This window comes from Ornithorhynchus anatinus, chromosome 2 (genome assembly GCF_004115215.2).
Source record: "Ornithorhynchus anatinus isolate Pmale09 chromosome 2, mOrnAna1.pri.v4, whole genome shotgun sequence".
NCBI classification, from domain to species: Eukaryota; Metazoa; Chordata; class Mammalia; order Monotremata; family Ornithorhynchidae; genus Ornithorhynchus; species Ornithorhynchus anatinus.
The window spans coordinates 35,191,700-35,206,339 of record NC_041729.1 but is presented as its reverse complement, the minus strand read 5'-3'; the positions used below and the strand labels follow the sequence as shown (position 1 = coordinate 35,206,339).

Genomic DNA, 14,640 nt, shown 5'->3' with positions numbered 1-14,640 from the left:
GTATTTGTTAAGCACTTACCAAGTGTCAGGCACTGTTCTAAGCGCTGGAGTAGATACAAGATAATCGGGTTGGATACAGTTCCTGTCCCGTAGAGGGCTCACAATCTTAATCCCCATTTTACAGATGAGGAAACTGAGGCACAGGGAAGTCAAGTGACTTGCACAAGATCACAGCGAGGGGGTGGTGGAGTTGGGATGAGAACCCTGATCTTCAGCAGGGTGGCTGGCTGTGCTCTGGGTACAATGATTCTCCTCTAGAACCATATATAAGCCAGCCGTATATAACGTCAGAATATAAGGGGGTTGCTTTTCCCTCTGCAGATGCCATTGGGTGGAGTAGGGTGCCGACCTGCCTGTTGGTTTGTAATGATATTTGTTAAGCGCTTACTTTGTCCTGGTTGGAAGAATGGAGGGCAGTTTCTCTCCGGTAATCACCCCGTTTTCAGGAATACATTTTAAAATACATCATCAGTAAAACTCGATTACAAAGAAACCCATCAAGCGGGGATCACTTAAAGTGGTCCCAAACATTCTTCCAGATCTCGCTCGAGCAGTTGAGATTTACACAGGCAATAATGATGATAGTAATAATTGTTAAGAGCTTACTATGTTCCAGCCACTGTTTTAGGCACTCGGGTAGAAACAGGGTAATCAGGCTGGATGCAGTCACTGGCCCATATGGGGCTCACGGTCTCAATCCCCATTTTATAGATGAGGACACTGAGGCCCAGAGAAATGAAGTGACTTGCCTAAGGTCACACAGCAGCCAAGTGGCAGAGCTGGGATTAGAACCCATGACCTTCTGACTCCCGGGCCCGCGCTCTATCCACTGCCCTATGCTGTTCATGGTTGGGGGACTCTGAAAAGGAGCCTCCTTCCCTACCCGACTCCGATAGCTCCCCAGCACCCTTTTGGGGGGCACTGCGTGGTGTCAGTATCATCCTTTAACAGGCTCAGCCCTCCCCGCTTCCAGGGAGCTGAGTCCTGCTAATGCAATCCAGAAGGGGATATTTCCTATTTATCTTGAGATTGGGAGAGGTGCATTTTGCTGGGAGGTTGTGGGGTTTTTCCAGGTTGGTGGTTTGTTTGCTTTTCAATAGAAAGGAAAGTACAGTGTCCGATCTGTACCACAGGCACGGTTGAAGCCAAAAAGCCAGCTCATCAGTTGCGTTTATTGGAAATTCTCACAGGCTGGTGCTCATTATGTAGTCAAATAAATCGACAGTGAGTGCATTTTGAACATGCCACCATTGGCCTAAACAAAAGTGGGTTCATTTGAGATTGCAGCTGTCACGGGCCCAGAGCTTTGTAACCCTGTTAAAGGCGCTCTCACGGGCAGCATTGATCTCTAGCAGCCTAATGTTTCGAACCGAGAGGCGTCGTCAATAGATCAAAGTCTCGTGTTCTGTGGTTGAGCCGAATTCAAAGGCAGAAAGCTTCAAAATTAAGATTAAACTCCAATCCCAACCGCCTCAAAAGGATTGCCTTATGGGGTGGATATCCTCTGATAGAGAACAGGTATAAGAAATTAGGAGGGGTTTCCTGTTATCATCTGATCCAGCAATGGAACATCTTTAAGAGTCGTAGGTACAAAGATGGGTAACTGTTGTTCGGGCAGTTGAGGCCGAAGGGAAAGAGCACAGGACCGGAAATAGGGAGGCTCAGGTGCTAGTCGGGCAGTTCACTTAACCTCTTCTGTGCCTCAGCTTCCTCATCCGAGAAATGGGGAGAAGATACCTCTCTCCTTCCCTCGTAGAAAGAGCCCCAGACAGATTTTTTTTTTAGAGAGTATTTAAGTGCTTACTATGTGTCAGGCCCTGTTCTAAGCGCCAGGGTAGATACAGATCAATCAGGTTGAATGCAGTCCCCAGCCCACGTGTGGGTCACAGTTCTGAGTAGGAGGGAGAACAGGTATTGAACCCCCATTTTGCAGTCGAGGAAACTGAGGCACAGAGAAGTTAAGTGACTTGCTCGAGGTCACGCAGATGGCAAGTGACGAGGTTGGAATGAGAACCCAGGCCCCCTGACTCCCAGGCTCATACTATATCCAGTAGGCCACGCTGTCTCCCCCAGATGTGTGTCTGATCTAATTGTCTTGTATTCCCCCCAGTGCTGGGCACATAATAAGTGCTTTATAAATTCTCCGATAATACATTAATGCATTCTGTGTATATCATTAATAGAAGGCGTGGTGGATAGAGCCTGAGCCTGGGAGTCAGAAGGTCATGGGTTCTAATCCCGGCTCCCCTCTTATCTGCTGTGTGACCTTTGGCAAGTCGCTTCACTTCCTCTGTGCCTCAGTGACCTCATCTGTAAATTGAGACTGTGAGCCCCACGTGGAACAGGGAATGGGTCCACCTCGATTTGCTTGTATCCACCCCCGCGCTGAATGCAGTGCCTGGCAAATAGTAAGCCCTTAACAAATACCATCATCATCATTATTATTATGACCATTATTATTAGGTGTATCAGCGTTTCGGCGGTGAGGGATTTCTGACCACCGGGAAACCAGTATTTTACCGTCCCAGAAAGAAGAAATGGGTGCCCATGGACACCGGGGTCGGGTTTTGTTTCCACGCAGGGAAGAGTTGCAGTCCGTCCAGCGGGAACTGGAGGTGCTGTCGGAACAGTACTCTCAGAAGTGCTTGGAGAACGCTCACTTGGCTCAAGCCCTGGAGGCAGAGAGGCAGGCCCTTCGCCAGTGCCAGCGAGAGAACCAGGAGCTCAACGCGCACAATCAGGTGGGAGACCAGCTGCCGGGGCTCCGGGGCTTCCCGTCGGTCCATCAGTCGGTCGTACTTATGGAGGGCTACTGTGTTCGGAGCACTGCTTGGGAGAGTACGGTACTGTAGAGTTGATAGGTGTGATCCCTGCCTACAGAGAGCTCACTGTTGCTTCCCCGAAAATGTCCAGAACAAGGTCGGTGGGAGGTATCTGTGCCTCCCCCACCTGCCCTGAGATGAACCTAGGGCTCCTCCAGAGTGGAAGGCCTGAATTACTGCTACTACTACTACTAATAATTGTGGTATTTGTTACGCGCTTACTATTTCCAGGCACTGTACTAAGCACTGGGGTGGATTCAAGCAGCATGGCTTAGTGGAAACAGCACGGGCTTGGGAGTCAGAGGTCGTGGGTTCTAATCCTAGCTCCGCCGATTGTCAGCTGTGTGACTTTGGGCAAGTCACTTAACTTCTCTGTGCCTCAGTTACCTCATCTGGAAAATGGGGATTAATAATAACAATAATAACAATAATGTTGGTATTTGCTAAGCGCTTACTATGTGCAGAGCACTGTTCTAAGCGTTGGGATAGAAACAGGGTAATCAGGTTGTCTCACATGAGGCTCACAGTCTTAATCCCCATTTTACAGATGAGGTAACTGAGGCACAGAGAAGTTAAGTGACTTGCCCACGGTCACACAGCTGACAAGTGGCAGATCCGGGATTCGAACCCATGACCTCTGACTCCCAAGCCCGGGCTCTTTCCACTGAGCCCCGCTGCTTCTCTAAAACTGTGAGCCCCACCTGGGACAATCTGAATCTCCCCCAGCGCTTAGAACAGTGCTTTGCACATAGTAAAAGCTTAACAAATACCATCATCATTATTACAAGCAAATCAGGTTGGACACAGTCCCTGTCCCACATGGGGATCATAATCTTAATCCCCATTTTATAGATAAGGTAACTGAAGTGACTCGCCCAAATTCCCACAGCAGCCAAGTGGCAGAGCCAGGATTAGAACCCCGGTCCTTCTAACTCCCAGGCCCATGCTCTAACCCCTAGACCACACTGCTGAGTCTCGTTTTGAATCTCTGCCTGTATTGCTGAGGCCTAGCCCGCTGCAGTTTCCACCGCGTCCTCACCCAGTTTCAGCCCCATCTCAGTTGACTCTCTCCGTTGGTCAGGAGCCAGAGCTGGTCACAACCCCCACGGCTTCAAGCTGGCCTGCAGTCCCCGGGCCCGGTATCCGACCCGACTTCTGCCAGCCAGGGAGCACCCACCCTGTCGGCTCGTCTCAGCACCTTACCGAGTCCTGGCGCGGCAAATGTCCGGCAGCCCAGCCTAGGCCCCTCTGTTTCTGGAGAGGTGTATGAGTCGTTTGTTCTTTTAACAAGCTGTCTTCATTACTTCCCATCCAACTCCTAATCTTTCTGACAGGGGACTTGGAAAGTCTATTCTCTTGGCCATTTCAGTGCACACTGAATATCAACGGTCTCTTTATTTTCACTGTCATTTTCTTTGCCTTTGTAGTCCTCCCTTGAGGTGTTAGATGACGATCCATTCCCCCGGGTTTCCTAAGGGTTACTGGTGTCGGTTTGGGTGACAGACACGGATGACGAACTCACTATCTACTGAGCCTACTGATGCGTCTCCCTCTTTTCCAGGAGTTAAATAACCGCCTGGCTGCGGAGATCACACGGTTACGAACGCTACTGATGGGGGAGGGCGGAGGAGAGGCTGCTGGGTCACCTCTCACGCAGGGCAAGGACGCCTACGAGTTAGAGGTAACTGTCCCTACCCGGTTCCTCCTCCTCCCCAGCCTGGGCCACCGGCTACCAAATCCTGACCCCTGAGAGTGAAATCGGCTGAGATTTTGGGTTCTCTCGGTCCTTGCCCGGACCTGAAATCTCCACTAGTCCTCCAGCCGAGAGACCCGTGTCGGGCTTAATCACAGAACCAGCCTCGCTAGCCGCATCACAACGGATGCAAAATATTTTCTCCCCTATTCCCTCTTTAAAGCGGAAGCAAGTGAGTGGCTCTGAAAGGGAGCAGCCGATGATTTAGAAGCTGTTCAAAAATGGTGGTTCGGCGGCCCCAGTTGTGGCGAACTGCCACTGGTCAGAATCAATCAGTGGTAATATATTGAATGCTTGCTGTGGACCAAGCACTGGACTAAGCGCTTAGAGCAGCGCTCTCTGCCCAACGCGGTCTTGGCGTGCCCCCCTTTGTCAGATGGATGTGAGGCTTCATCTTGGTCCCCCCTTAAGCTTCGCTGATCCTTCGTTTCTGAGCGGCCCCTCCTGTTGTTGCTCGATCGCAGGTCCTATTGCGGGTCAAGGAGTCGGAAATCCAGTACCTGAAGCAAGAAATCAGCTCTCTGAAGGATGAGCTGCAGACAGCACTGAGGGTAAAGCTGGGTCACCTGGCCGGGAGATGGGGACCCGCCGGGTTGGGGGTTGGGACTGGTGCGGGTAGGGGAGGGCCCAGGCGAAGCAGTCGCCCCCCAAGGGCTTGGCCAGAAGCTGTGGTCCAGGGTCGGTCCGTCAGTCAGTCGTATTCATTGAGTGCTTACTGTGTGCAGAGCACAGTGCTAAGCGCATGGGAGAGTGCACTATGACAATAAACAGACATATTCCCTGATCACAATGAGCTTACCTTCTAGAGAGTGAGGGCGGGGGAGCTTGCTCCAGGTTGGGTTGCGAGTTGCTGAGTGGACTGGGTTTCGGTGACCCTCCCCTCTGGCAGCTCCAGCTGGTGTCCTGTCATTGTGGATGCACATACTGAGGAGCGCATCTGGCCCTGCTGGGCAGAGCTAAACTAAACTTTTGTCATCATTTTCGGTTAGAAGTCTAAGTCGCATCCGCCTTGGAGATTTAGGGATACAGGTTCTGGTTTGGCCGGACCGGGCATCCTTTCCGTTCTAAGAGAAAATGCGGTGGGCCTTTTGGAATTGGCTCAAGTGAAGGACCGGGTTCTTCTACTGATTCTTCAAAACAAGCCCATTTCAAGAAGAGGAGAACCCCAAGCTATTCTCTAATCATTCTGGTCAAAAAAGGGTGTCTGGAACCAGACCGGGCCAGGCTTTGCCCACCTAACCCGGCACTTCCGAGCAAGTCCCACCCCTAGCGAGGGTATTGGAAGGATGGGTGGAGGGATGTTCAGTTCTCAACTTAAATTTTTCAGTCCCTGTGAGCCAATGAGGAGTTAGAATCAGTAATAATATATAGCAGATTCCAGTGCCCTGTACGCTCATCTTCTAAAAGCTTGGTGCGTCTCATTTTCCGGGGAGAATATCGTGTGGTTAATTAGATGGCGTAATCTTAGCTTGGTCAGTGATGGTACCTCCCTCCTTTTCTGGTCCCCAGGATAAGAAGTATGCCAGTGATAAGTACAAAGACATCTACACAGAGCTGAGCATTGTGAAGGCAAAAGCAGACTGTGACATCAGCAGGTTGAAAGAGCAGCTAAAGGCGGCCACAGAAGCACTGGGTGAAAAATCTCCCGAGAATACCACGGTGTCAGGATACGGTCAGTTCGGTTCTTCAGAAATAACGTCGTTCCTTCAGGCTTCGGGTGTCGACGTGCTCCGAGCTGTGCGATTTTTGATAGAACTTGGTCATGGGGTTTTATTGGCTCTTTGGGATACTGGCGCGGGTTCCCTTATTGCTCAGTTCAGATCTGCATATACACGTTAAACAAAGTGGACAAATAGTATGGAAGGCTATTTAATGCCCAGAACAAAAGCAGGACATCGGGTTGACCACAGTCTCATTGTGTAAACTTGGGCTTGCCTTTTAAGCCCGTAGCGTTTTGAGCTTCTACTATGAAACTAAATTGATGCTTGAGCAGATTCAAGTTTGCCTATCGACACCGGCTGTTGGTTTCATGCAGTCTAGGCCAGGGACTTTAAAGGTAGAGCCACGTGGTCACAAGTTGGGCATGAGTCCCAGTCAATCAGTAATGTTTATGGAGCACATACTGTGTGCAGAGCACTTGGAAGAGTACAGTAGAAGTTGGTAAAGGAGTTCCCTGCCCACAGGAGCTTACCATCTCAGGAGCCTGGATTCTCTAAAGCTAGGTTTACTGGTTGGTAGTAAAGACCTTCAGTCAGGCTCTTAAGAGAATAAGGTATAACCTTACAACTGATGATGTCGCGTTTTGAGGTCTCCAGCTCATCAGTAGATAAGAGCATGTATTTGTTTTTGGAGCAGGGAAGTCAAAAAGATGATTTGTTTGTTCTCCTGGATTGGAGGCAGTGATAACCGGGCACAGGAAGGGTGGAGAGCAGAAGCAAGAAAGCAAATACAGGGAGTTCTGTATTAAAACTAGAGAGGACCAGAGGAGCAGGAACTGAGTTAATTCACTGAGTGACTGTGGACTGCAGTACCTGGGAGATTTCAAAAGAAGAGACGGTTCGAGTGCCTTCTTACTTTCTTAATTCTTTGTATCTGATGCATATAATAACCCCAGAGACCTGTTTTAATGATACTAAATTATGCCTAAAAGTGGGGCAATTATGCACATAAATAAGATGTTTCAAGTACAGTAGATACAGGGATCTCCATTTTTTTTTTAATGGTCTTTGTTAAGCACTTACAGAGAAGTGAAGTGGCTTGCCCAAGGTATACATACAAATAGCGGAGCCGGGATTAGAACCCCTGTCCTCTGACTCCCAAGCCTGTGCTCTTTCCACTAAGCAACGCTGCTTCAGATGAGATAACTGAGGCACAGAGAAGTGCAGTGACTTCCCAAATTCACACAGCAGATAAGTTTACCTTGGCATAAGCACCTCCTTTCTCTCTTTGAAGTATTTTGACTCACTTGATTAGTGTAATTAAAACCCATTTCAATTGAACATAGTGTTGGCTCTCTAATCTGCTAGGACCAGGTGCCTTTTTCCTGAAATGGAGGTGAAAGATAACACTGAAAATTAAATATGTATGTGTTCCTAAATAAAGGGTCAAATTTAGAGTATTTCATTATTTACTCTGCTTTTTGATTGAGTAACCTTTTGAAAAGTTTTGGTCAGTTTTTTGGATCTTGGGAATGCATTAATGAACCTTTCATCATTTCCTATGGGGAAACTATACTTCATTTAGCACTGTTTCACATAACATATGAGCGCTAAGTGGGTAATAGCTGTACTTAAGTAATGCAGGCACTCTGAGGGTTTTTTCAGGGTTGGGGTTTTTTGGCTTAATTGATACGGGAGTGGGAGGTTTCAGGGGGTAACTGGTACACATTTTTGACATCAGATGAGTTCTAGGGGATTCCTAGAATCTCCTGGATTGGAAGTATAACCTGTAGAACCTTTGAGAAGCACTGTGACCTTGTGGAAAGAGCATGAGCCTAGGAATCCAAGGATCGGGTTTCTAATCCTGGCTCTGCCAATTGTTTGCTGTGTGACCTTGGACAAGTCACTTAACTTCTCTGTACCTCAGTTTCCTTATCTGCAAAATGGGAATTCAGTACCTGTTCTCCCTCCTACTTAGACTGTGAACCCCAAGTGGGACAGGGACTGGGTCTAACCTGATACACTTGTATCTACCCTAGCGCTTAGAACAGTGCTTGCCACGTGAAAGGGCTTAACAAATACTAGTATTATTATTATTTTTATTGTCATCATCATCATCATTATTGTGGTCCTGGCACATCCAGACAGGACCCAGACTCTGGTGAAAATATACCAAATATATCCGATGTAACTTTCTCCTTGTGACATGCTCTGCCATCTGTCAAAGAATACTTCTGAAAAGATGGAGAACAAATACTGAGGAGTCTCTTTGCTTTCCCCAGATATCATGAAATCTAAAAGCAACCCTGACTTCTTGAAGAAGGACAGATCCAGTGTTAGCCGACAACTAAGAAATATCAGGTCAAAGGTGAGTCCGTGTCCCCTTTCCCACGTGCCGTGGGCTTCCTCCTCACAGCTTGGAGGAAAGATACCGTGAGACATACTGAAGTAATATCCCAAGGTAGAATAGGAGGCATCAGCGATTCCCAGAAATCACCTCTGATTACGGATTATGCTGTTAACCATCGAGGAGAAGAGTATTGAATTCCTCTCTCCTCGGAAAAGTTTTGGACTTCCTCTTAGCTGCCAAAGCGTACGAGGCCAGAGCGGTTAGAAGCAGAACTTCAAAGTTAGCATGGGATTTTTGTTCTGCCTTCTCCTTCGAAAGGCAAAACTGAGCCAAGAAATTTTGTCTAAGGTTCCGGTTTGGCTTTTTCACTCATCGTTTTTGTCTGCGTGGTCCAATTTTGGATCCCCGAATTTCGTGTGGGTGTTGGTTTAGGAGGAGAGGGAGGGAGGGAATTCACACCCCACCCTCCCCTACCCACCGATTCTCTAATGAGCAAGGCAGACACTCCCCTGCCCTGAGTAATCAGCAGTTGTTCCTCTCCGTTCCATGGAGGCTGGTGCAGTCCTGAAGATTTGTTTGCAGACAGCATTCCTCCCTCTCGTGGGAAGGGCTGGGGTGGCGGGTGGTGGAGCGTGAAAACTCGACTGCATTTAGGATTTATGTACTTGTTGTTGTTTTTATTTTTGCTCTTTCCTCTGACAGTCCGTTATTGAGCAGGTCTCATGGGATAACTGAACGAACCAGATTCCAGGTTCCCTGTCATGTAGGTAAAACCCACACCCACCGGCCACCCTGACCCCCTCGAGGGGCAGCCACACTCTGCATGCACTGTTCACAGCTCCGTATCGAACTAGAATCTTCCTCTGTGTTTTGTTTAATTCTTCTCTTTTAATTTATCGCCCCCAGAAAGCTCCATTTGGAAAAAACAACCCAAGTCCCCTTTCTTTGTCCTGGAGGGTTTCTCTCGCCCTCCTTCCCTCCCTCCCTCCCTCTTCTTTTTTCTCACTCTCTCTCTCTCTCTCTCTCTCTCTCTCACTCTGTCATCCAGCTGACCTCACCGGTCCTAAACTGGGATCCTTGAGAGAGGATTGAGAAACCTGGTTCTGCACCTAGCTGGCTGCTTCCAGCTTGTCTGTGGAGGGTCTTGATGAGACGAGCAGGCTTAGTGGAGCATCCGAGGCCACACTGGGGATGTGGCTAGAACAGGCAGCGTGCATGTTGAATGAGCTGTGCATGCCCTCAGCTCGGCTCCCTGTAACATGCTCGGATGGGTTCCTTTAAGAGAAAGAGAAGGGCGGAAAATCGGATGATGCCCTTTGCAGGGAGATTGAGTTCTGGAACGTTTGGTTGCCACTGGCGTAAAGAGGCTGATTTTTAATATTGAGTCAGCCGCTCGGGAAACAGGAAACCCGATAAAGGCTGTTAGCTGAGAGAAAGGAGCCCTTGCCACACTTGAAACCACAGTCACCACTCCACCGAAACATGAGAAAAGTGCACAGTGCCACTTTCTGCATTACCCCTTTTTCCCTACTGGGGAAAAGAATGGAATAACACCAATGTTTTGGTCATCAGCCATGTTCTCTAGTCTGGAAAATATCTGCAAGGACTATCGTGTCGAGTCCAGTTCTCGCAGGGCCCAGGTATCTGCCCAGATGGTAGATGAGGCGCTTAGGGAGGAGCATCAAACTCTTCTCGGCTAATAGGGAGCCTTCAAATGAACTGCTGTAAGCATCATAATTATGCGCACTAAATGGGCCCTTAGAAGTCTTTGTAAGAACTGTACTTCATCTCAAGGGCGGAGGCCTAATTTACCGTACCAGGCACTGGGAAAATTGGGCTCACTTTTAGCCAAATGGGACTTTCTTCTGACCCATGGTGGGCACCATCCAAGGATTTATGGGTGGAAAAGAGAAATAGGCCTAGAAACCACGACAAGAAACTTCCCAGCTTATTTTTCGATTGGAATTGGAGGAAAATGACAAGTGGGAGCTTTTTAGGAAGTCATATTCCTGCCGGTTCTTCCTCATTTGATTAAGTGCGCAGATCAGATCCAAAGGGATGCTTCCTTAATGACCACTTTGGCCTACTTGTGGTTGGCAGTTGCAGTCTTTTGCCGGTGAGGGAGTGAGACCGTGTTCATTTTTAGGTATGTACGTAGCGGCTGTGGATTTGATGTAAAACGTCCCTGCCGAGTTGAGAGGTATCCTCTGGCTGTCGCATTGCATTCCTATTCTGCTGGGCAATGGTTAAATTCCAGCAGCGACTCCCGAGGATATCATTAACTGCCTTGTAGTAAAGTAACCCACATCGGGGTGTGGTTTGGGCCCGTGGCAGGTGACCCTGTTCCAAAAATGGTGGAACCCTTCGTTCCTGACCTGCTTTGCCTGAAGAAAGCTAAAAGGGAAGTGAGGAGGAGGGACATCTTTAAAGGAAATAATCGAGATGGACGGACCCAACCTCCAGTTCCGGGGTCTTGTGGTCCAAGAGAATTCAGGCCAACTGAGAGCTATTAACTTCGCCTCAAAAGAGTGTGGCTTGCCTTGCTTGCTTTCCCGTGTCAGAGAGGGAATCCAGCTCCATCCTTGCTCCCACACAGCCTTCAACTTCCTGCAGCCAATGGGCTGAAAGACAGAATGAACCTGGGAATTTGCAGTGACCTCTTTGGTCACCACTTTTATGACTTGTGGAGTTCTTCAGGGATCAAATCCTCATGAATAAGAGACTTGAACCATAAAACTAATGGCCGGTGAGGTCATGCTGAATATGCGAAACCGGGAATGGGCAGCCCGCAAAAAAGCAAAGGGTATTGAGTTTCAAGTCCTCTGATTTATGAAGCTTTGAAAAAAATGAGCTATTTTTTTTTGTCCATCAGACATCTCAACTGGTCAAGTTCGTTTTGTTTTCCGCAATTACCTGGCACTGAAAACTGCTACTTCTGATTTCGTTTTTAACATGCAGACATTTGTCTTTGAAAAGGATGAGCTTGGAGTGAGAGATTTCCACATAGGATTTTTGGCCTGAAACAGAGAAGCAGCGTGGCTCAGTGGGAAAAGCATGGGCTTTGGAGTCAGAGGTCATGGGTTCAAATCCCGGCTCGGCCACTTGTCAGCTGTGTGACTTTGCGCAAGTCACTTAACTTCTCTGTGCCTCAGTTCCCTTATCTGTAAAATGGGGATTAAGACTGTGAGCCCCACGTGGGACAACCTGATTCCCCCTGTGTCTACCCCAGCGCTTAGAACAGTGCTGGGCACATAGTAAGCGCTTAACAAATACCAACATTAGTATTATTAACTCAGACGTATTTTGAACTTAAATACCTTTATCAGGAGATTCCCTTTAGCAATGATCTTGATATTACAAACAGTAGTAATTTTATAAGACAGTGGGAGACATCCTTTTCTCTTGGACTGTTTTGGTTTTTTTAACGGTATTTGTTAAGCGCGTACTATGTGCCAGGCACTGAACTAAATGTGTGGGTAGATAGAAGCTAATCAGGTTGGACACAGTCCCTGTTCCATTTTGCAGATGAGGTAACGGGCACGGAGAAATTAAGTGACTTGCCCAAAATTATACCACAGACAAGTGGCGAAGCTGGGATTAGAACTCAGGTCCTTCTGACTCCCGAGCTCATACTCTCTCCACTAGACGATGCTGCTTCTCTGATACAAATTGACTTAAGCAGGAATGTGGTTGAGGTAATTCCTGTGGGAGCGCCTAGGTTCCTCCCTCCACTGCCATTCCCAGCCTAATCAGTCGATCGATTCATTGAGCGCTCACTGTGTATGCAGAGCACTGTACTAAGCCCTGCCACAATAAGCTTCTATTCTAGAGATGGTGCTGATCATTTCGTACTTCCCGCCATCTCCCTCCCCTCCCCCAATTTCAAGCAAATTAATGTTTGAAAGCAAAAGAACAAAAAATTTCCGAGGTTTTTTGCACGCTTGGGAGTGGAGCTGTTTTCTGGAGTTTCTGAGATTTAAACCCTGTGCAACTCATCTTTTGAGAAATCTCCTGAAAGGTCACACCAGTGTATGTTTTCAGTGACATAAAACTACCAGACAGTTGTGCCCAGAGAGATATTTAGTTCTTTTGTTCACTGATGGTTTTGCTAGGGCCTTATCTTCCACCTGTTCCCCAAGTATTAGTGCCTCATAAATTGTGGGTGTGTTGAGGATGTCCTCCGGCATCTCTATTGGTAGCTTTAATAGTAATAATAATAGCTATGATAGTGGTTAAGCACTTACTAGATGCCAAGCACTGTTCCTAAGCGCTAGGTCAGATACAAGTTAATCAGGTGGGACACAATCCCTGCCCCATATGAGACTCTCAGTCTAAGTAGGAGGGAAAACAGATATTTTATGCTCATTTTACAGATGAGGAAACTGAGGCACAGAGAAGGTAAGGGGTGTGCCTTGGGATCTCGGAGAGTAGCACTGTTACTCTCACTGAAGGTACTCTTAGATGGTCCAGAGATGAACAAGAAGGTGGAAGGGCCCTTGATGAAATTATAAAAACCCTGGTGTGTGTGGGTGTGGCTGGGGGTCTGCCCCAAAGTTTGTAGGGTTCTTGGTGATTGACGCTGGAGGGAGTCACACCCAATTTGCTTATATTCACCCCAGCACTTATTACAATGCCTGGCTTTACAAATATCATAATTATTATTATTATTATTAGAGGTTAATTTAACCCCGACTTTGTTGGGCTGCATGACTTTATCCCTGTGAAGACTTTTCTGCTCCCAGTTAATGCCCAATCCAGGAGGCTAGAGCAGTTCTAGACAGTAAAGCTCGTTGTGGGCAGGGAATGTGTCTGCTATATTGTTATAATGTATTCTTCCAAGCACTGTCTGTTATATAGTACTCTCCCAAGTGCTTAGTACAGTGCTGTGCACACAGTAAGTGCTCAGTAAATACAACTGACTGGCTGCAGTGCTCTCCACACAATAAGTGCCCAAGAAATACGTTTCACTAAAGGCTACTTGGAAATACAGATTTTTTTAAGTGATCCTAGCCTGTCAGATCCCTTTGTTCCAGAGCAATCTCTCTTGTTCTGGAACTTCCCCGGGGGTTGGGGCGGAACTTCTAGGACTGCTGTGCAGTGTGACAGACGGCCTAGTTAGGGATCCCTCCTCCTCAGTCTGGAACTAGACTGGTCTCCAGAGGCGGGAGAAAGAAGCCACGCAGCTTTGGGCCCTTGGCTTCAGAATAGACATTTCTCACTAACGGAACAGATCTGTAGTCTTAGGTCAGATTTATTCTTCCTTTCTGGCTTCTTCTACTGAAAAGCGTTTCCATTGTTTCTCACACAAAGAAATGCTTTAGGACAAAGTCCATCAGGTAGAATTAAAAAAAAAATAATGTCCCCCAAACATTGGTGTCAAGATTTTTCACCTCAGGCTATGGCTTTAAATTTAGCTGGGGTCCCCCATTGACTGTGGGTTATGGACATGTCAGCATAATCCAGCACCACTCTAAAATGGTTAATAACAGCCTTCCTAATCGGAAGAGATCTAGCCAAAGATTTGTGGCAGATACTACCTACCGACCAGTATAAAACTGGCAGGAGAGCAGGAGGGGGAGAAACGAGTGAAACTTCCTTTTTTGGCTTCCGTGCCCTGGAGCAGCTCAGAATGTTTCTAAGAGCTCATCGATCCTCACGACACAGGCTAGTAGTCTTGTGTTATTCCTTTAAAGTTGGGTAAAACAGGGCTCAGTAGCAAGCAGTGCTGGGGTTTCCACCCAGGGCTCTCATTTGCCTCAGCCTCTTTCCACTCGTTAAAGCATTTACCGGTGACATAATCCACAAACGGAATGAGAAGGGAAAGGTTATTCTTCTGGCCTCTATTTCAGATGTTCTTAGGAATTAAAAGGAAACCGCCTACATATACTCATTCACTAGAGTAATGCCGAAAGCACTTGAATTCTAATCACACCCTCAGAATACAATTTCCAGAGCTCATTTTGCAGAATTAAGCTTCTCGTGCACGTGGTCTTCCCTTTGTTTTTCCTCCTCTTTATCATCCAGTTAATTTTATGAAAAGAAAAACCTGGCACAATT

The 14,640-nt window shown here is 47.5% G+C and overlaps 1 protein-coding gene across 7 annotated transcripts in view; it reads left to right on the top strand.

Moving 5' to 3' along the window:
• Nucleotides 1–14,640, top strand: part of LOC100080128 (myosin phosphatase Rho interacting protein) — a 204,540-nt gene that overhangs the window by 183,048 nt on the left and 6,852 nt on the right. For 4 of the 7 annotated variants that reach the window (XM_029053589.2, XM_029053580.1, XM_029053578.1 and 1 more), the window contains 5 exons: nucleotides 2,582–2,741; nucleotides 4,384–4,503; nucleotides 5,040–5,126; nucleotides 6,085–6,247; nucleotides 8,516–8,601. In XM_029053589.2, coding sequence (XP_028909422.1) covers nucleotides 2,582–2,741; nucleotides 4,384–4,503; nucleotides 5,040–5,126; nucleotides 6,085–6,247; nucleotides 8,516–8,601 — 616 coding nt within the window. Of the gene's footprint in view, nucleotides 1–2,581; nucleotides 2,742–4,383; nucleotides 4,504–5,039; nucleotides 5,127–6,084; nucleotides 6,248–8,515; nucleotides 8,602–9,285; nucleotides 9,351–14,640 lie in introns of all 7 variants that reach the window. The other 3 variants (XM_029053583.2, XM_029053595.2, XM_029053586.2) reach the window with 2 other exon arrangements.